Source organism: Cotesia glomerata, linkage group LG2, assembly GCF_020080835.1.
Source record: "Cotesia glomerata isolate CgM1 linkage group LG2, MPM_Cglom_v2.3, whole genome shotgun sequence".
NCBI lineage: Eukaryota > Metazoa > Arthropoda > Insecta > Hymenoptera > Braconidae > Cotesia > Cotesia glomerata.
Window position 1 is genome coordinate 21,839,247 of NC_058159.1, and position 22,606 is coordinate 21,861,852.

Consider the following 22,606-nt stretch of genomic DNA (forward strand, 5'->3'; position numbering starts at 1 on the left):
CAATCTAATGTATTTTGTTTGAAGTATATTAAAAAAAGGCTACTTGATTCAAGAAAAATATCTTTTATAAAATGTCACTTTTGTTTTGGAAATTCAGTTCAAATCAATTCAAGAAATCAACTCTTAAATTAAAAACTTGTAACTCTTGGATCAAGAGAAAGGAATTATTTTTAAAGTATTTTTTGGTATTTTGAATTGAAATAATTTTTCATAAACCAAGAATATAAAATTTAAAAAAAAAAACGAAACTATTCTTAGATTTAGAGAGTTATGGTTTTTGATGAAAAATTCGATTGTCTCTTTGAAGAAAATGAGTTTCAAGAAAAGAAATTCTTGAATTAAAATATAATTTTCCCTTCAAAATAATATTCTTGCATTAATTAAGAATATTTATCTTAAATCGAGTAGTTTCTTTTTTTTCAGTATAAAAAAATAATTTATGAATTGTCATGCGTGAAATTTGATTGGATAAAAATTTTTGTTGAAGTAAAATTAAATGACTGATTAATATTTTTCAATAACAGCGTAAAAATTATTTAAGACAAGAATAAAAATTTATAGTTGATTGTTAAGTTTTTTATACATTCAAGTTTTGAATGAATTTTTAAAAGGTTGATACTTTAGTGTAGCGCATGAACGTCCAGAAATGTCTCAAATAAATTTTATAATTTTTTTCCATTATGTTTATTTATACTTGAATATAGTATATAGTTTATTTACTGAGAAGTTATTGTTCAAATGCTCTCAATACGGTTGACCGGTGTCACTCGTTTCCGTACCGTAGGATTTTAGATCACTCGGGCGAGCAAAGCTTCTTGAGTAAAACTTTCGATAAACTTAGAATTCTCTTGGCTACTGCATTCGCGGTTCTTAGCACCCGGGGATAGTGGTTACGGTGATGGGGATGCTATAAAGGTGCTTGTGTAGATGGAGATCCAGGCCAACTGAGAGAGAATTAAACCGATGGACGGACAGTCAAGCGCCCGACAGAGAACAAGCTGACAGGCATCAGGAAACGTCTCTCTTGCTTGTTTATTTAACACTTTTTCATTTTTGGGTCTTTACTTAAAGACGTGACTTTAAGAAAAATAAATTTCATATACTTTTTTTTATTTTTAGTTTTTTATATCCCCGTATTTTTTCAGACGACATGATAATATCTGGAGTACGACACGAGGTCCAAGTCATACCCAAATCAGCATTTCAAGTTAAAATGGTACTTACTATTCGGAATCTCCAGAAACAGGATTTTGGATCGTACACGTGTGCTGCGAAAAATTCACGTGGTGATGTTGATTTTAGTATCCGTCTTTATGGTAAGAATTCATATTTATTTATTTATTATTTTTACTTTTGGTAGTGTTTCTATAGAGGTGGTACACACCTGTACATAGAACCAGAAGGAAAACATATTTAAACATAATTACAACATATTAATATATAATAATAAATTATTTAAGTACAAAGTAATAAGTACATTATTATACCAAATTTTAACAATTTCAATAATTTAGGTTTTTCAATTATTTATATGCCTTAACATTATTAGATTTTAACCAGGTCCCAAGTTTTTTACGTAGAGTTGACATAGAGCAATTTAATATTTTCATTTCATTAGAAAGTAAATTATAATATTTAATTGCTACATACAGAGCATTTTTTGTACTGATAGACTTATTAATTTAAGGTAAAGGTATAAGTTTTGCACTATATACAGCTACATATCTAAATATATAAAAATAAATTGCTGTGCGTTAGTCTCGCTAAAACTCAAAAACGGCTGGACCGATTTTCAAAATTTTTTTTTGTTTTGTTCGCTATAGTTCAGGGATGGTTTAGAAAAATAAAAATTTTTGAAAAACCCGAAAGTTCAGCTAAAAAAATAAAAAAAAATCAATTGCTGAGCGTTCGTCTCACTAAAACTCAAAAATGGCTGGATCAATTTTCAAAAATTTTCTTTTTGTTTTGTTCGCTATAGTTCAGGGATGTTTTCAAAAGAATAAAATTTTTGGAAAACCCGTAAGTTCAGCTAAGGAAATCAACAAATCTAAAATTGTTAATCGTCTATCTTCTGTATATATGGACAAAGAAAAATTTCATAAATTCAGTGTTGATTTTTTGGGATCTTGATTTTCAGACGATAATAAGAAGCGAGTTTCATTTAATAACTTGATAAAATTCTAACCACACTTCATACAGCCAGTATTTATTCTTTATCGAAGTAGATTAGAGTTAAAGATAAGTTAAGTTTAAAGATTGATAATCGCTGATCGAAAGGTGTAACAAAGTATATTGTAGGTGATACGAAGTTCATCGGGTCAGCTAGTTTATGAATAAAATCATCTAATATTATTCGCTTACTTTAACTGTCATATTATAAATTTAAATAATAAAGGTTTAAGGTATTATTTCATAATTTAATGACGACGTCATAATTTTTAACGTAAATTGACGTTATAAGAAATTAAGACGAGAATTCTTTTATAAACATTTTAATTTATGGATGAATCATATTAAATTAATTATTCTTTTACGTGGGAGTGTACTTATTATCTTATTTAATTTTCGATTACGAATGTTAAATCCGATTTAATAAAGTTTACTTTGTTCTTGTTATATAAAAAAATTATTAAACGCCGATGAGAGAAGACAACTGCAATTAAATTGAAGACAGTTAACTGGATTATTTTTTGGTTTTATTAGTCTAAAAAAATGAAACTTTAATGTAAACTGTCAGATAATGCTAATATCTTTTAATTAAATTATTTTATTTTATACAATTATGTAAAATTTTCATATTTTCAGGATTGATTATCTTTGCACATTAATATTTTTGAAATAAGTCAGTCGAAAAAACGATTTCTCGTATTTTAATAGATGGACTATTTAAATAAATTAATTGTTTATTAACCACCGTAACATTTTACTAGCAGGAGTGTTTCATTACGGGATATTATTTCATTTTATACTAAGTTCGAATAAACAATTTATTTTTGTGGTCTTTCTCGTGACCCAAAGTAATTGTTTATTATAATTAAAAGAATTTTTTTTTAAATCATTAAATTCTTTTCAATTGAATTTTAAAATTATATTTTTAATAAATATTGTTTAATACGTTTCTTTAACCTCCGTCATAAGCTCTGAAGATTCTAATGTTAAACACGGAAAAAAAGTGATGTAAAAATTGCATCAGGTCATACAAAAACCGTACCAATAATAATGCCAACTGAGGTGATTTTAAAGTTAGACCTCATAGTAATACAAAATCTGTATCTTATTTATTTTTAAATGGAATTTATATTACGTCTTCTCTATTGCTGCCTCGGTTACAATAGACCGTAAATACGCGTAGATAGAAATCTTTCACTGGTATTTCTATTAAACATTCTATAAATTTTCAATTCATAAAGCCATAAGTTACACGTTTCCAACTTACTTATTGTTAATTTAGAATAGTTATGAAAAACAAAAATGTGAACAGCAAAGATATAATCCGAACAAAAACAGTTTCACTGTAAAAAAATCGCGCCAAGTCCACGTTCACAAGACTATTGGAAAAAAAAATTTTTTTTTCTCTACAAAAAGATACAAAATAAAAAAATTAAAAAATCCAAGTAACCGATATGATTGCTTATGATTTTCGGAAATTAAAAAAAATCTTATTGTAAATTTAAAAATCAAAAAAAAAAAAATTTTAGAACGTATTTAGTGTGCATGGTTGCAAAATATTTTACTTTTAATGAAATTCGTAAAATTTATTTACTAGGACTTTAAAAAAATTGAAATACACAATTACGCACACCAAGTACGTTCTAAAATTTTTTTTTAATTTTTAAATTTACAATAAGATTTTTTTTAATTTCCGAAAATCATAAACAATCATATCGGTTACTTGGATTTTTTAATTTTTTTATTTTGTATCTTTTTGTAAAGAAAAAAAAATTTTTTCTTTTCCTAATAGTCTTATGAACGTGGACTTGGCGCGATTTTTTTTTACAGTGAAACTGTTTTTGTTCGGATTTTAGTATTTTTTTTTAAATTATAATGAAAATTTACAATTGGTACCAACTTAAATCTCGCGTTGGCAGCATTTTTTACTGCAAACTATACCCTTGAAGCTACAGTTTATGTAGGTATAATTCCAGTGCAACCTGGCGGCCGTAAAGTAAGCTGTGAATTACTTTTTTTAACTGTAGTTGCGTATCTATAGGAGGATTACTACACATTTTTATTTTATCTAGTCTGTGGCCCTGACCTTTCTCCATCAAAAAAAAAGTCAGAATCGAAATTTGTGAGCAAGCTATCGTATGTGCTGATAAAATTTAATAATTTCAAGTAAATAAATTGTTATAAGTGAATATAATTAATTAATACGGTGAAATAAATTATGAATTACTGTTATGATAAACAAATTGGGCAAAAAGTACCGTAGAATTAAATAAAATTTCGCAACCTCAAAAAACCGTTCTGCTTACAGTAAACATAGCCGGTAGTCTGGCGCTCCGTTTACAACGGATTTGAACGGAACTTGGCGCCAGATTTTACCGAATCTGTGGACCTGTACTTGGATTGAAAAAACAGTTGATTTGCGAATGCGCTGAAAAGTGATATGAAATTCACACCAATACAGTTTTTGTATCATCTGTGATTCTAAAATTAAACCACTCTTGAAATGCAATTTTAGTATCATTTCTGGTGTAGATTTTAAATCAATATTTTTTTCCGTGTACACTGAAAGAAAAATTAATTTGAATCAAGAAAAAAATTCTTGAACCAAGAAAAAATTTTCAAGAGTTTCATTGTCTTGAATCAAGTAAGATTTACTTAAACCAAGAAAAATTTCTTAGTTTAAGAATTTTTCCACTCAAATCAAGAAGATGAAGTTTTTCAAAATTGCTTACTTGTTTTAAGTAAATTTTTTTTTGTGTACGTGTTGTGGGGAATCGCTGCAATACTTTTTAACTCAACAACATAGAAAAAGAAAAATGCAAAACTACGTTTTATACTATAACGTGGCGTTTCAAAAAAATATTATAAAAATTCAAGTTTCAAATTATAATTTTCTAAAATTTCTCTGAAAATATAATTTTAAACTGTCAATTTCCCAGTTTTTTTTTTTTTACAGAGCGCTATACGTTTATCATATAAAATATAACTTTTGTATTTTTCTTTTTTCCGTAAGAGTTGCCGAATCCATTTTAAGCGCGCAATTATTATTTTATAAATTTCAATTAACTATAAAAATATTATTTTTTACAATTTAATTAGATATTTGAAAATTTTTTGATCCCATTAAAACTTTTGTTATCAAAAAAAAAAAAAAAAAAACACTTGAGTATTTATTAGCAAATTTGCAACGTCTAGTAAGAAAAGACGCAATTTCTTGAAACATCGCTACTTTGAATCAATTAAAAAAATTAAGGCAAACTAAATTAAAAGTTTAGATCTGAAAATGTTTTAAGATTAATAATAACTGAGTTCTTCAATAATTAGCAAAAAAATTTTGATAGTTTTTGTAATATTTCAAATCAAGACCAAAAATATCTATTTCAGCTTAAATACTTTATCTACCAAATATTTTACTTTAAAATATTAACTTCAGATTATTTTAACAATAAATATATTCATATATAAAAAAAAAATCAAAGTGCCATTTAAATAATATTTTTCCTATAAATATTGAATTTTATCGTCAGAAAGTTTAAACACAAAATAACTTTTTAAAGAGACCGAATACCTATAAAATAATTCATAATTACGACGTGATTGGAACTTTTACTGGGTATAAATTAATTAATCGCCAGACTATTACAGTTATTGATTCATTTAACAGCGACTGAACTATTTTTAAATAAATTACAGAGATATCGGGGCCATCGAGACCGGGAAACTCTGCTCCGACGTACTACGATGAAGAAGAAAACATAGAAGAAATAGTGTACGGATCGGCGGACCTCGAGAAGATGGAAAATAAAGCGTACGCCGTGGACAACACGGTGCAAGGTCATATGGGAAATTTCTTTGGAGCTTCGAGCCCTTCCCCACCGACAAAAGTGATCCGAAGAAGGCCGATTTCCGGTATTGGTTCATCTCCAGGAAATCGTGTTTCGGCCTCTCCTCACCCTTATTTCCACAAACTGATACACGTCTGGCTGGTGATTTCGTTAATCATAAAATGCTTCCTATGAGTAATTATTGCTCTACTCATAAAATTAAAAAAAAATTAATCAATTAATTAAATGAAAAAGAGCCTTGCGGGCCTGTACTCGTCTACTTATCACAAAAAATGTATAAGCTTAAAAATATTATACATAACATAAATAAATGAAGTATAACAGCGTCGTTGCTATATTGTGGAGGTCTAGACTCTAGACAGAAACGGACATATCGTTATAGTGAAATTGTTTTTTCCGGCTAAAAAATAATATTTAATATATGTTATTGTCTTGGAGAGACACTTTAAATTGTGCAGCTTGTATGAAAATATACATATAAATATAAATATGAATATAAATATATAAATACATATATAGATGTAAAAAACATATATTTTTTTTTTAACAAAGCTGACACAAAAAGAGTCGACTCGCTTTACGCTGGAAACAGATGGCTATGTCTTCCAGCCTAGTGTGTAAAATTATTAAATATTGTTACTGTATTTTTTCGATCGTTTCGAGTATGAAAAAGTCTATACAATACTGATCATATAAATTAATGATATAATTTGCTAACACAGTGAAATTGATTTAAAAAACAATTATTTACAACACCTGCATTCAAACTTGGAGGTTCAATGTCTGTTCAATCGATCGAAACACTAGCAGAAAATTTCATACGGATTCGTGGTCTCATACGGAAACCAAGTAGTTTAGGATCTATAGAAGCACTAGGAAAGAAATTGGATTGTTTTTGCAAACTTCGACAGTTTATAACTTTATTTCAGATAGTCAGAATCGCGTTTGTTTGTTGTAAACTTTGATAAATTAAAAATACAAGTGTAGTAAATTTTAAAAAGCGTTTAGTATCGATCTTAAATCATAAATATGATTGTAGTATACATCCAAAAATTAAAAAACTATTTATTTTCTTATTGTAAAAATAATATAAAAACGTATATTAGGAAATTTTAAAAAACTCTTCAATTTATCAGAATTTTTTTTTGTTAATTATTGAGTATGCAATTACTTAAAACTTAAAAAAAATTAATTCAAAAGCTTGAATGCAGGTGCGATAAAAAATATTATGGCTAGGAATGAAATACGATTTGAAAAGCTCAGTAGTAACTGGACCCTCCTCTAGAATCGTATTGTTTTATCTTTAATGCACGATCTTAATTCCTCGAATGTGTTCACGGTAGATAGTCATGATCATGAAGCATATTCGTGTATTATAACATGTAATTAAATAATAAATGTAAATAAATAATAATAACTAATAAAAATAACAATAATGTCTGAACGGTGAGTATTACGAGCATATCAGAAGTTTAGATAACTATCACTTTTAATTGTTTACTAACTTTTATATGCTTGTAATCGAGATACATATTATTATTATTATTATTATCATTAATACATATATCCATGTTATGTAAAGGACATGAATATAAATATATTTAAATGAGATGACTTTCAAAGTGACAGCTTTTATGCTCGATACAATTAACAAGGTTACATTTATCATTATCGATATCATTATCATTATTGTTATCAATATCAATAGACATGAATTCAATTGTTACTTTTGCATCTGGAATTGACGGGATGTCGTCAGGAAAATATCACGTTTAATATTTCCATTGTTACCCGTGATTCATTTAAAACGTAAATTTAGTATTTTTTCCGATTTTCAATTGTTATTATTGTTAGTATTATTATTATAATTTTAAATATATTTTTTGATACTGTTGATTATTTATTTTGATTCATTAGAACAAAGCGTAATCTTAAATAGATATGGATCCTCGAATGGTGTAAATTAAGTAAAGAGGGTTGTAAAATAAATATAATAAAGAAAAAAAGGAAATAAACTTTTTGCTGGTGCAAATATAATTTATTAAGATTTATTTCTAGTGCAGTATCTTGTATACTAAGTAAATAATACAATAACAAAGTGTTACAGCGGCAAAGAAGTAGACGAACGCGAGAATAAAGAAGAAGAAGAAAATGGAGAAGAAGGGTGAGTAGCGAGGGTGAAAGTTTTGATGGTAAGACGTGAGTAGAGTGATGTAATAGTGATGAGGAGTACAAGAAAGACATCACACGATGGGATGGATTCGCACGAGTCCCGGATAAATATAAAGGATATTTATTCTTATAACTATGTATGGATAAATAAAAGTATATATTTTATAAAAAAATCTTTAGTTCGTTCATAAATAAACACAACTGCCCGAACATCTGGCGCGGACGTAATTCATCGTGAATTAATTTAAGGGTTTGTGTGTGGAGGTGTGTGTGAGAGTGTATAAATGGCGTGTGTCTTCGTTTCTCTTAGTAACTGCTTCCTTATACCCTAGACGGTGCCTTCCTTCAACTTATTTGTTCTATACTTCTATTCTTTACAGCGAGGTTCAGTAAAAGTAGTATAGAACGAGAACGAGAACCAGAACCAGAACCAGAATGAGAAGCTAAACCTGAACCAGAAGTAGTGGAACGGGACTGTAGTATGATAAAAGGGGGGTTTAGAGCCCCTTTCATTAAGGTCTGCTGGCACCATTTGGTGGCTCGCTTTTATGCTGATTTTATTTCACTTCTTTCGCGAACTTGAGATCTCAGTAATTGTGCGGTTTATATTTTATTACCTCTGGCTGGATATAATGGCCGCGTAAAATATGGCTCGTCGAACATGCTCCCATCACTCTCATTTTCTTCTTTTTCTTCCTCTTATTGCTTTTCTCTCTCTTATCCTTCTCATTCTTATTCTTATTCTTTTAATACTTGAAGTTGTTCTTCTCTGGTTGTTCTTGTTTTTATTCGCTTTTTAGTTCTGCTTTAGAGTCTCTTTATTTTTATATCTCTGTGTTTCTGGCTCTATCATGTGCGTTAGACAAAATAATAGATTGCGAGCAGTTCAGGAAGACGACAGTAAACGCGGCTCTATTTCACCGAGTCAAACTTTATTCTTACCAAATTATTACGAGAGAAAAGGAGGCAATAAAACTAGTTTTAAAAACATTTTTATTGAAGATAAAACGTTGAAAACTTAAAAGTTATTCACATTCTATGCGTTTATCTGACTTTACTTCGAACAATTAAAGGCTTCACGGAAAAAAAAATTTCGTTCTGGTAACGTAACTGTAGAGTTACCACAACTATACACAGTTTACTGTTCGTTGTAGAGTTACAGTAACAAAATGTTATTTAGTTCTGATAACTCAATGTTATTGAGCTCTCAGAGCTCTACGGGATTGTTCTCAGAGCCAAACGGTATAGTTGGGAGCGCTCTACGTTGCGCAGTAGTGGAGTGCGCTGACATATTTCATAACCTTCTAAAATGACAAGCAGAATTATTTTGTTACTAATCCATATTATTAAAAATATATGAGGACAATTAAGTTCCCAATTTATTTATTTAAGAAAATAGGTTTTTTTTTCGTCAAATTGGATTTCGTTAGAACAGTTGTATTTATGGTTTTTCAAGGTTAATTTGCAGTGACTGTTAATTTAATTTATTAGTTGAATATATTGTGATAAGTGATAAGTTATCGGAATACATTAAAAAGACCCCATTTAACACAAAATAAAATTTGTTTTCGTTTATTTATCTTTTCTTGTGCATATACGGTAGTGATTTTATGTCCAATATTTATTGATATAATTAAGAAAATAAGATAATTTTGTGACGACCATATTTTTATTTCACAAATAATTTTTATTTGTAATGTAAGTTCTATTATTATTTTATTTCTATTATAATAATATTCTTATTTGTCATATACAATTATTGTTGGCAATATAAATTCATTCTGCCGCATGTATTTATTAAATTATCAATGCTAAATCGTAAAAAAAATTATTAAGCAGACTTCCAAAAATTTGTTATAGTCTCAGAACGATCCTGTAGAGTTGTGAGAGGTAAATAACGTTTAGCTCTCAGAGCTCAACGATGTAGAATTGCAGGAGCCAAACGGTATTGTTACTATAAGAATGCGTTAACCTACTGGAACTTTTTACAACTAACTAACTACTATAGAGTGCCTATAGCAAAATTTTTTTCTCCGTGTTGTATATAAAATTATAAAAAAAATATGAAAACAAAATGTGTATCTCCACTTATTTACGCACGACTAAATACACACGGAAAAAACGAGATTTAACTGGTTTCCATGTCAGATGGAACCTAGTTTCATCTATAGTGAAAAAATGTACAGATGGTTATTATTTCTATGAAGATTGTAGTGAGGACAATCTTCGTTGAACTAATTTCAATCCGAGATGGGACAATTCAACGAAGATTGTCCCCACTACAATCTACATAGAAGTAGTTACCATCTATACATTTTTTCACTACAGATGGAACTAGATTCCATCCAATATGGAAACCAGTTAAATTTCATTTTTTCCGTGCATATATACTCATTTTGATTTTATTCGTCAAGTATTGAGAGTTTGAATATTTAATAAAAACTAGATTTCAAACAAAGATTCTTTTATCGAGTTATTCACTTATTGAAAATAATAAAGTAAATAACAAATATAAAAAAGTATTATCAAAATTATAAGAACAGTTAATTAAATATAATAAATTATTAATTTTAACTCGATTGATGATCTCTACCTTATAAATTGAATTTTAATGTATAATACTTTTTAAATCTATTAAAATAAATTTTCGGGATAAAGAATTTAAAAATTCATAATTGAATATTTCATGAAATAATCGCGATATCACGTTAACAAGATTAAGCCAATTATTTATTAATGAATTCATTTACATTTTATCGGCAATAAAATTTCATTATGTAAGATTAATTTTATATTTATTAAAGTTTATTTATTATTAAAAATTCTTCGACCAAAAAAATTTTTTTTTATGAAAATGTGATTTTTTTTTTCAAGATAATTTATTAAAACCGCTGTTAGATAAAATATTAATTCTGTTAAAAAGTTGTTTCAATCGATTATTGTGCAGACATTTAATTAATTAAATGAATCAGTTTAAATTTGAATAACGACAATGAATATATTTATTGGTCCAGTGAATGAAATTGCCGATCAGTTTCAATGAAATAGTAAATTTAATTATTTTATGACTTCGTATAGAATAAAATAAATGTTAATAAATGAAATATTTCTCTTTGAAATTTTTCATGTAAGTCATTTTAAATAAGAAATAAAAAAATAATTTATCAGTTGAATAACAAACATGAAATTCAAAGTCCCATCGATATTATTACGTAAAATCTGAAGTACAAATTAAGAAGTTCAGAATCTAAAAAAATTTTAATTGACGCTTGCTGTTAAGCTTAAAGTACTGCTAGTAAAATATAATGGTTAAAACTAGCGCAGTATAGTACTAAAAAAGTAAAATAAAATTTGTAGGATATTATGTCGAGTTCAGGAGACACGGCGAGGATCTCTAGCGCACGTGCCCAGTGTAAGGGGTAGCATTCAAACACTTGGCACCAGCCGGCGCCTAGTATGTGACATGAATATTTGTTTCTAATAAGATATGCTACCGTACGGTGCCGCCACTTGACGTGCAAGATTCACCGTCAATCCCGGAAATTCACATAGATCGAATAGAAACGATGCAAATTCTAATAGGGGAAGGGGGGGGGCAGAATGGGCCCCTAGGGGTAAAATGGGCTCCCTAAAATTTTCAATATCCAAAAATATTTGGGGGCAAAATGGGCCCCCAACATTTTCAACTTCGAAGTGTTTGGGAGGTATAATGGGCTGATTAGGCTTTAAAAACCAAAGAATATTTTTCAGTTAAACGCGTTCTAGAATTTTTGAATTATAGAAAAAATTATATAGGTAAAGTACGAACTAGGTCGCGAGTTAAATAACAGCATTATTTACTATATTTTTTGTTAAAAAACTATTTATTTTACAGAAGCTTCCCTGACTATTTTTGTGATGGTGTGTGTGTGTGTGTGTGTGTGTGTGTGTGTGTGTGTGTGTGTGTGTGTGTGTGTGTGTGTGTGTGTGTGTGTGTGTGTGTGTGTGTGTGTGTGTGTGTGTGTGTGTGTGTGTGTGTGTGTGTGTGTGTGTGTGTGTGTGTGTGTGTGTGTGTGTGTGTGTGTGTGTGTGTGAACGTAAACCTCTCATAACTTTTAAACGGCTCGACCGATTCAAACGGGATTGACAGCAATCGAAAGAGTTTCTTTGCCCCTAGATATTTTATACTATTTAAGGTAATTCGGGCCAATAGATTTTGAGTAATCTCGAAAATAAAATTTTCAGAAAATGGTTTTTTTTTAATCAATTTTAATCTACTGAATCAATCGTTTTCAAAAACTAATCAGCTCTTAAGCTTAGAAAACTGCGTCGATCGCCGTCAACGTGATCAAAATCGGTCGATTCGTTTGTGAATTTCGTTTGAGGTATCGTGAACAAAATATTTGGGAAAAAGTGTTTTTTTTTCTTACATAACTCCAACATTTATTCCTGGATCGTTTTTGATTCAACGAGATGATTTTCAGAGCTTAAAAAAATCACTTCAATCGCCGCCAATAACGTCAAAATCGGTTGAATGGTTCGAGAGATATTTAATTTTAAAAAATTAAAAAAAGTATTTTTTTAACTCGCCTTTGAATTTTCTCGTCCGATTGTTTGGTTAGTGATAAATAATATTTTTGTTCTAGAAAGACTGCATAGAATGCCTTTAATTTTTTTTTAAATCAGTTAATTCATTTGTGAGATATCGTTGTCAAAAAAATTCTAAAAAATTGTTTTTTTTTGTGATACATTTTTATTGTCTTCACCAATCGGTTCTAAAAACTGATCGGTTTTTAAGCTTGGAAACCCGCGTTGATCACCGTTAACGCGATTGAAATTGGTTGATTAGTTTGAGAGATACCGTTGTCGAAATAATTCAAAAAACGCGTTTTTTTGAAATTACTCCGACATTTTTTACCTAATTTATTATTGCTTTTGGCGTGAAATATGGTGCGCTTAGGTATGGAATTACCCATAGAGGAAAGTACCACGGGGCCTAGCTTGGCCCAAGCTTGGCCCAACTATGTAAAAGTCTGGGCCAAGCTTGTAAGCCAGGCTTGGCTCAGTCTTGATTGAAGTCTGGGATGATAACGATGGGCCAAGCCTGGTTACCAGGACTGGCCCACGCCTGATTACCAGGACTGGCCCATGCCTGGATACTAGGGCTGAGCCATAGTTAATTTTCAAGTCTGGCCCATGCCATTTGATAAAAATGATAAAAAAGAATTATTGGGATGTTATTTTTTTATTTTATTTTGTAAGTAAAGTAAATTCGAACCTAACTGTTGCTAATTATAGAAATAAAGTGAAAATCGTATCCGTTCTAACCGAGATTCGAATCCGAGCCGCGCGCTTGCCAGACTGATAACTAACCCTTACACCGTACGACCGATAAGTTGATGCACATCTCATTATTCTGATAAGCTAAATCTATATGGTGACGAAGTGTGGCGGTTTATTATTTATATAATTTATGTTATTTAATATTGTGTTTCGATGAAAATGAATTATTTTTTACAAATGTTTACTATAGTTAAAAAAATGCAAGAGTCAAGTTCTTATATTACTTTAAACTTTGTACATCGTTCTGTATATTGTTAATATCTTATGATAAATTTTTATGTTTAAAATTATCAATATTAAAAATTCAACTGTAAATTATTATATTTTAATTTTTTTAAGACTATATCAATTTTGACGATATGCAATTGTCTTGGTTAAATAATAAATTTTAAATTTTAGAATTTGTTAGCAAATATTCGTTAAACAATAAATATTTACTGTATAAAATTCTATTACTTAATGATTTATTAAATTTGAATTTCCCATTGAATGGCTAAGGCTAGGTTACCCAATTCTGGCTCAAGTCTGGGTTGCCATTCAACGCCCATGGCTACAAAGAAAAAAAAAATTTACTTAAATTAAGTAAATAATTTTTAAGAATTTCATCTTCTTGATTTGAGTAGAAAAATTCTTAAACTAAGAAATTTTTCTCGATTTAAGTAAATTTTATTTAATTAAAGAATTTTTCGTTTTGATTAAAGACAATTAAACTCTTCAAAGTTATTTTCTTGGTTCAAGAATTTTTTTCTTGAATCAAGTTAATTTTTTTTCAGTGTAGGTTTCCCAATCTTGGCTAACTCTTGGGTAATCATTGTGGCCGTGACTGAGTGACCCAGTTCTGGCCCAGGCTCGGGTAATAATTGGGCCGACCAAGGCTTGGTTGCCCAGTTTTGGCCCAAGCTTGGGTCGCCAATGAATCGCCAAGGCTAGGTTAGCCAGTCTTGGCACAAGGTTGGATAATCATTGGCATGGTCGAGGCTGGGTTAACCAGTCTTGGCCCACGTTTTGGTCGCCAATGAATGGCCAAGTCTAGGTTAGCCAGTCTTGGCCCAAGGTTGGATAATCATTGGCATGGTCGAGGCTGTGTTAACCAGTCTCGGTCCACGCTTGGGTCGCCAATGAATGGCCAAGGCTGGGTTAGCCAGTCTTGGCCGAAGGTTGGGTAATCATTGGCATGGCCAAGGCTGGGTTAAACAGCCTGGCTCACTCATGGGCCAATACAGGTACGCCGAAGCTAGGTTTCCCAGTACTGGCCCAAGCCTAGCCCCTTTGTCAACTCTGGGGGTTTCCTGCATGGGTAGCAGGAAGTTGCAGGGATGGCTTTTAGGGTCTACTGTTATCCTAATTTTTCATACTGAATACATAATAAAAAAATTAAAAATATAAAACAAGTAAGAAACATATTGAGTTTTTTGGGGGGCCCGTTTTACCCCAATTTTCTCAATTTTTCAATTTCGATGTACACAAAAAAATTAATACCATAAACTCAGTAAAAGCCCAAAAAAAGTAAAACGAGCTGAAATAATTATATTATAAAAATTTTCTGAAGGTGGCCCATTTTGCCCCACATTTTCAATTTTTTGATTTTAATGAACAGAGCAAATTGAAGTCAAATACTTGGCAAGGGACTAAAAAAAAGTAAAACCAGAGAAAAACACTAAGGATAAGAACTATTTTTACTTTTTTTTGAGTACCCAAAGATGTATTTATGTGGAAACAATTTATTCAGTTTTTAAATATAAATTTTTTTTGTACTTTTTTAACTTCCCGCTAAGAAAATTGAAAATTTTCCAAATAAGGGAAGTTATTGATTTCGGTCCGATTTTCGAAAGTCGAGTTTTCATCGGATCTCCACGTTTTGAAGTCCCAGGAAGCCATTCTGACTACTCCCGCCGAGATGTCCGGCCGTGTGTGTGTGTGTGTGTGTGTGTGTGTGTGTGTGTGTGTGTGTGTGTGTGTGTGTGTGTGTGTGTGTGTGGATATGCGGGTGTATGTGCATGTGTGTAAATAAATTTTTGTCGTATAGTTTCTCAAAAAAAAATCAACCACTTGAATTCTACGACACGTCATTCAAAAGGGTTCATCAAAACTTAGATCTGGTAAGATTTAAGAGTTAATCCATCGAGCCGTTCCGATGAAATTTAAAAAATTTGAATTTTTATATTTTTTAAAAATAACTTTAAAGCGTGCAAAAAAATCATAATAAAACCATGTATAAATTTTTTGTGCTTAAAAAACTGCTTCGAATGCTATTTTGAAAATGAAAATCGAACGACGCATTTAAAAGTTATAATAGTTGTTTAAAAATTCAGAAAATTTTGTTTTTCGGTATTTTTTTTTATATTTTACAGATTGCAGTGAATATTACAATTTCTCATGAATCAACTAAATTACAGAATCTTTAATTTTAATGTAATATTTTCGTTATATTTTTGTAAAAAACTCTGCCAAAAATCCAATTTTAATTTTTTATTTCCTTTGTTCAAGACCTAGTTTGAAGTCTTAACTAAAGCACATTTTTTTTTTTTCACCTCAAATAATCCTGCTAGGAGTTCCGCTGATCACGCGGACGCATCTTTTTTCCAAAGGCTCGCCGGAAATGACGTCACATTAGCAGAGTTTTTAATATTTTTTAGTAGATTTCATAAAAATCTAACTATTGCTACCGAAAAAAAAATCGGTAACCTCTACCGATTTTAATCGGTTGCCTCTACCGATTATTTTTGAAGTTATACTTCTTTTGGCGCGTTAGGTAAAAATGATGAGGGTAAATTTTTACGATGCGCGCGCACACCGTCACGAAAAACCGACACCCTGAAGTTGGCTACTCAACATTTTAGTTTTTTAAAAAAAGTTACTAACAAAATAAAAATAAGTACATCTACGTATGTTTGCGTGAGAACTGGCAACTGTATTCACGATATTTCATACAAATATATATTTTTAACTTCCCGCTTAGAGAATTGAAAACTTTTAATAATGGGAAATTAATGATTTCGGTCCGACTTTCAAAAGTCGAGTCTTCATCAGATGTCCACGTTTTAAGGTTCCAGGAAGCCATTCTGATTATTCCCGCCGAGGTGTCCGGCAGTGTGTGTGTGTGTCAATAAATTTTTGTCGTACGGTTCTTCAAAAACAAATCAACCGATTGAGTTCTACGACACATCATTCGAAAAGGTTTATCAAAACGTAGATCTGATTAGATTTAAGAGAATTCATCAAGCCATTCCGAAGAAATTAAAAAAATATTTGAATTTTTATATTTTTTAAAAATAACTCCAAAGCGTGCGAAAAAATCATAACAAAACTATGCATACATTTTTTGTTCTTAAAAAACTGCGTCGAATGCTTTTTTGAAAATAAAAATTGAACGACGCATTAAAAAGTTATAGTTCTTTAAAATTTCGTAAAATTTTGTTTTTTGGTATTTTTTTATGATATCTTCGAGATTTCTCAACCAATCAATAAAAACCTGTACATTTTCTTATTGTGCTTTAAAAACTGCGTCGAATGCTTTCTTAAAAAAGAAAATCAAACGACACATTCAAAAGTTATCTTTGATTAATAAATACATTTTGAGCTCTTCGAGCTCAAAATGTGAAAAACTGTGCTTTGAGCTTGAAAAGCTCAAATATTAATCAAAAAACACATTTTAAGGTGCTTGAAATACAAACTTAGCAGGAAGTTCTAGGGTTGGTCTGCACGGTCAACCAATTTCCAGATTTTTTTAATTATGTAGAAATAACTTTCTTATGATATTTAAATAAACTTTATTTAACTAGATAATGTGTTATAATAAAACTTACAATGTATTAAATACCTTTTTTTCTATTATTAGTATCGTTTTTTCTACAAACGTAGGGTAACGCGATAGATAAAATATTTAGAAAGATTTTTATCCAGTTACGCCAAAGAAGTATAACTTCTAACGTGCGTACATAAGTACACACACACTTTTTTTCAGTATTGATACTTTCACTACTTCTCCTTCAAATAACTTTTGAACGCGTCGAGTTATTCGATTCCTGTTAAATGCATCTGAAAGCTGAGAAATTAAGCTTCAATTTATGTGCTCACATTTTTTTCTAAAGCAAAAAATATTCATCTTAGGATCATTTTTAAGAAATTTTACTCTTGCAGTCGTTTTGTCTATACAAAACTGACTGAAAAGTACTGAAGTACAATAATTCTTCTCATTCTTTATTGAACGTTATTAATTTTTTGTTTGTATTCAATCCTAGTAGTTTTTAATTCTATTCATCATGAAATCTACTTCCATTTCGGCTGCCGAATGGCTTTTTATTTTTTTTTTAATTTCAGTAATCCTTTATTAAACATGTATCTTTAAGACAATAAAAAGTTTAAATAAAATATTTCATTATTTCTATTAAAAAAAAATAAGGACGACCGTTGACCCTAAAGGCCATCCCTGCAACTTCACACTCATTTTGTACTTAAGCGCTCAAAATTACACATAACTTTTTTGAGCTCTTCGAGCTCAAAACTCTAGTAGTAGTTTAATAAAACACAATTTTTTGAATTTTCAAACGGCAATAACTTTTGAATGAATGAACCGATCTTCACGCGGTTTGCGGCATTCAACGCAGTTTTTAAAGCCCCATTCTCTAAAGCTGAATTAGTCAAAAACTACTAATTAGTAGTCTGTAACAGGGAAAATCGAACTTCCCGGGGTCATTATCGACCACTTAATTAACGCACGGTAGGTCAGGGCTTTTCCTTACCTTTCGATTTTTGACAAGTAGTTTCGACTTGTCACCGGGCGTGCTAATCGAAAGTCCCCACTACAGTCCCCGTAAAATAAAGCGGGGCATAACAATAGGAAAGTTCGAGAGCCGGAGTTGGAGGGTTATAAAAGAGCCGACAGGAGGGACATGGAGGCTTTTTCCCTTCTGGAAGCCAGTGGCCTTTTGCCCTTGTGAATCAGTGACCTTGTGGAGATCAGTTTAAGTCAATAGAGTGCAAATTTGGACGTCGAGAATAAAGAGCAACTGCAGAAGAAGTTATCGGGGCATTTTTTTGGAATTGGACAACCCTGCCGCACCCTAGTTCAAGACGACGAGACGCCAAGCAGCTAAGCCCGCCAAGTTGGATCGGAGTATCAGTCGTCGTTGAATAAAACAATAATTGAGTCTCCAGGTATTTTCGATTATTGTAGACCAGATTTGATTATTGATTTAATTAAGAGGCTGAAATAATTAAATTTAATTTCTCAAGCGGTCATTTTTATATTAAAGAATTCGTACTTTAGTTTTTATTGTCAAGGTCAAGTAGTTAGTTTTGTCGCTGAACTTTTATATTTAATGGATAAATTGTTAATTTATTGGTAAAAAATTTATTAGTAATTTATTATAGGCCTGTTGGCTATAATAAATTAATTTTAGTTAGGAATTTTCGAGACAGAATTTAATTAAGAAATATCGCTTAGAATTTATTTAAGGAGGATTAAGAATTAAAATCGAAGGTCGGAATTTTGTGTTAAGTAATTGTTAGGCGTAATTTTGGTAATTTTGGAAAATGCGAAGTTTTGAGATTCAGTTTTATTGGTAATTAAGATGTATGAATAAAGTAGAGAACTCTATAGAATGAAGTTAGCGTCGGTGGACGATTTTATATGGAAGTTAGGTAATTATGGTATTATATGGTATTCCGTCAGGTAGACGAGGTTGTTTATGTGAAATTAGTTCAGATAATTGAATAATTAAGAAGTTTTTATTGGGTAAAATATGTTGTTTGTTATTCCGTCAGTTGGACGAGGGTTTAAGAAATTAAGAATCTAGATGCGTAATGGTCTATGATTGAATTAGGAAATTAAAGATAGATGCGTAATGGTCTAGGATTGAATTAGAAATTGAAGATAGATGCGTAATGGTCTATGTTGAGTTAAGAAATTGAAGATAGATGCGTAATGGTCTATGTTGAGTTAAGAAATTGAAGATAGATGCGTAATGGTCTAAAAGTGAATTAGGAAATTAAGAAGATAGATGCGTAATGGTCTATGTTGAGTTAAGAAATTAAGAAGATAGATGCGTAATAATCTATAGTTAAAAGAATTTAATGATATTTAGTTGTAAGTTTTGGCAAGTGCCTGCGTAGATGAGAGGTCCTCACAATTAAGTAATTGATAGGTTAATTTTAAGGGCAATATTGTTAAGGAATTTTGTTAAAATTAAATTGTTTACATTGAATAAATAATTAAATTGTTAATAATTGTTTCTCAGTATTAATTTTTCAGCCTTTCTCAACTTCTCACGACCCGATCTTTCCTTCTCATGCTCCCCGGTTTCTGGGACACCGAGTATAAAATCCCAGTGGCGCCCTTTTCAAAGAGGAAAGGGGTGACCAATTGGACAGGGCTAACCACCCCGTTACAAGTCAATAGTTACTTTTTTAAGATGTCTAAAGTATACGACTCGTAATTAGTAATTATTCACTTTTTCAATTAGTGAAAATCGTTACAAATTGAATTAGTAAATTTTCACTAACTAAAAAGTTAAATTCTACTAATATAAAAGTGAGTTTTCTACTAAATGTAGAGTAAAATTTTACAGGAGTAAAATTGATTTTTAATAAAAAAATAAATGAGTGGAAATTCCACTAATAAAAAAGTTAAATTTCTACTTATGAAAAAGTGAAATTTTTATTTATTTCAAATCGTTGTCAATCACTTATATAACATTTTATTGACATGCATATAAAAATATTGATAATTTTTAATCAGATTCCAAATCATCACTGCTTTCAGGATCACCGCTTTAAGTATTGACATTAGTTATGTTGACATGAACAGAAGAAACAATGTTGAATGGCTTAACATCCATGTCATAGATGTAAAAGTCCATGAAATTATAAAAATTTCGTAAGCTATCCGGATAATCGAGGTTAAACACATAAAAAATTTTGTACAATAGATCGAAACTTATTGCACTGTTACCATTGTCAGGCACATTCAGAAACCAACCATCTCCATTAATAAATGTGATTGCACTTGATGATTGACTAGCTACAGTGACTAAGTAAGGCTGAACATTTTTTTTGCTTTTAGCACGAATGTCTCGTGCAAATTGTTCAAGATTTGTACCGTCCTAGAAACGTAAGAAGTTAATATCAATAAACCAATTCAATATATTTCGATATCGGCTGACAAAGAAAGAAATGAAAACAATACTTACAGGTGAAAGTCTCAGTAGATTTTTTTTAGGAAAATTTATTTCTAACGGCTTAATTTTAAAAGTTTTATAGTGATAAGCATGATCAATAAATTAATACTGAATTCTTTAAAATTTTTTAAAAGAAAAAATTGAAAGAAAAAAAGAATAATGTATAAAGTAAAGAGCAATTCTTACCATTTTTTATACTCTGAGATTAATAGTACAACGCAGGTCGACAGTTTTTAGCATATATTAAAATTCTTTTTGTATAACTTGTAGGAAACTTCGATAAAAAATTATCAGCACTTTTCGGAAATAACGATTTGAATTCCATATCAATCTAAAAAATTTTATAAAGACAAAATTATTTTTTGCACGACGTAAACATTTCTACGAGATACGATAATTTCTTTTGACTTTAATAGTTATTTTCGATACGTATACGCAAAGGTATGTATTTTGGTAAGCTTGAAGTGACGTCAGGAGGCTGAAATTATGAGTGCATTCTCAACAAAACCGAGTACGTTGTTATCGGTCGAGCGAAGCGAGACTAGATAAAACGTACGAGGTTTTGTTGAGAATGTATTTATAATCTCAGACGAGTGTCATCACTTCAAGTTTATTACCAAAATGCCAACTTTTGCGGATTTGTATCCGAGTTTGTGGATTTTTTTCCGAGTTTGTGCCAAACGGTTTTCAATAAAGCCTCGATTATTTGCAGAATTTTCAGTATAAAAGTGTTTCTAAAAAATTACTGATGTAACTATAAATTCACTAATATATTTCAATAACAATTCAAAATACTTACATATCCAAGATTTCTTGCTTTGTCCTTGAGTGATGGGAATTTAGTAATTATTGCCTTGGCAAGTGCTTACTTTGATTCATTGGGAGGATAGCTAAAATTTGAGATTTATTTTTAATATAAACAAAATAAAAATTCAGTTTTCAATTAAAATAAAGTGAAGAACTTATTGTGAATGACATTTTATTAATTCAGCCACCATAATTCGTACTAAAGCCTTCCGATTTTCTTCATTCCAAGAGTTTTTAGTAGACTTCAATATCCCTGAACCTTGCGGATGGTTAAGTAAAGTTGCTTTAACAGTACCATATCTCTATGCAAATAAATATTATGTATAAGTAACATTATTTATTAGAAATTATAGTTTCTGAAAAATAAATAAATTACTGAAAATATTTGTAGTGATTTTGAAGGTGCAGATGAACAATGAGCTGATGATGTAGATGGTTGAGATTGATTATTATCATTTAATGTACTTGCGATGTTTAGAGGATGTCCTTCAATGAATGTAGGAAATTTCTCTATATTATTTTCGTCCGCTAATGTAAGAAAGCCATTGTTATCCACAAGAAACACAGTATTGACCGTCTCTTTGGGTTTTACGGACTCCATTTATTTTAGCAGGCGTTTTCTTGGTCCCATTTTTATATGTAGCTCTATAAGATCTTTTTCAGTTAATTCCAAAAAAGCTGTCCCGTCAATTAACTGATCTGTAGATAAAGTTATTATTATATGCTATTTATTTATACAACAAGAAAAATAACTAAAAAATAATAAGAAGTAATATTTAAAAAATGTAAATTTACAAGTGTTGAACTAAATTGTTACTTAATAATGAGAACAAAAGATAAACATATGTGTCAACATAAAATTTAAAAATTGATACTTTTAGAAGTATTCACTTTTTTAATCAGGTGTATATTAAAATCATATTTGAAGCTTTTAATGGTAATAGAATTAATTTGACCAATTATAATAGTACATTTCTAAGACTTATATACAAGTTACTTGAATCTGATTTTGTCCAACTACAAAATGGCTTAAAATAAGATAGTTCATTTGTATTAACAAATTGGCCAATATTGTCATCATCGTCATTGAGTTTTATGTGGTAAGCATTCAAA

At 30.1% G+C, this 22,606-nt stretch overlaps 2 protein-coding genes across 10 annotated transcripts in view; one reads left to right on the plus strand and one right to left on the minus strand.

The window, feature by feature from the left end:
• LOC123275544 (lachesin-like) overlaps positions 1–6,985 on the plus strand; it is a 68,233-nt gene extending 61,248 nt beyond the window's left edge. For all 9 annotated transcript variants that reach the window (XM_044718388.1, XM_044743714.1, XM_044718385.1 and 6 more), the window contains 2 exons: positions 1,146–1,316; positions 5,863–6,985. In XM_044718388.1, coding sequence (XP_044574323.1) covers positions 1,146–1,316; positions 5,863–6,188 — 497 coding nt within the window. In that variant the 3' untranslated portion in view covers positions 6,189–6,985. The remainder of the gene's footprint in view (positions 1–1,145; positions 1,317–5,862) is intronic.
• A 14,350-nt stretch (positions 6,986–21,335) lies between these two features.
• LOC123258405 lies at positions 21,336–22,262 on the minus strand. Its single transcript, XM_044718391.1, has 4 exons — positions 21,870–22,262; positions 21,653–21,795; positions 21,486–21,576; positions 21,336–21,420 (listed from the first exon to the last, which is right to left on the minus strand). Exons 1-3 carry the CDS (start codon positions 22,092–22,094, stop codon positions 21,552–21,554), a joined length of 393 nt encoding a protein of 130 aa, XP_044574326.1. The 5' UTR covers positions 22,095–22,262; the 3' UTR covers positions 21,336–21,420; positions 21,486–21,551.
• Between the last annotated feature and the right edge of the window lie 344 nt (positions 22,263–22,606).

Excerpts from the sequence above, each read along its gene's own strand:
- LOC123258405 (XM_044718391.1), bottom strand. The coding sequence starts at position 22,094 with ATGGAGTCCGTAAAACCCAAAGAGACGGTCAATACTGTGTTTCTTGTG. Across the intron at positions 21,796-21,869 it reads AATCACTACAAATATTTTCA|AGATATGGTACTGTTAAAGC; the intron begins GTAATTTATTTA and ends TTATTTGCATAG. Across the intron at positions 21,577-21,652 it reads TTAATAAAATGTCATTCACA|CTATCCTCCCAATGAATCAA; the intron begins ATAAGTTCTTCA and ends CTCAAATTTTAG.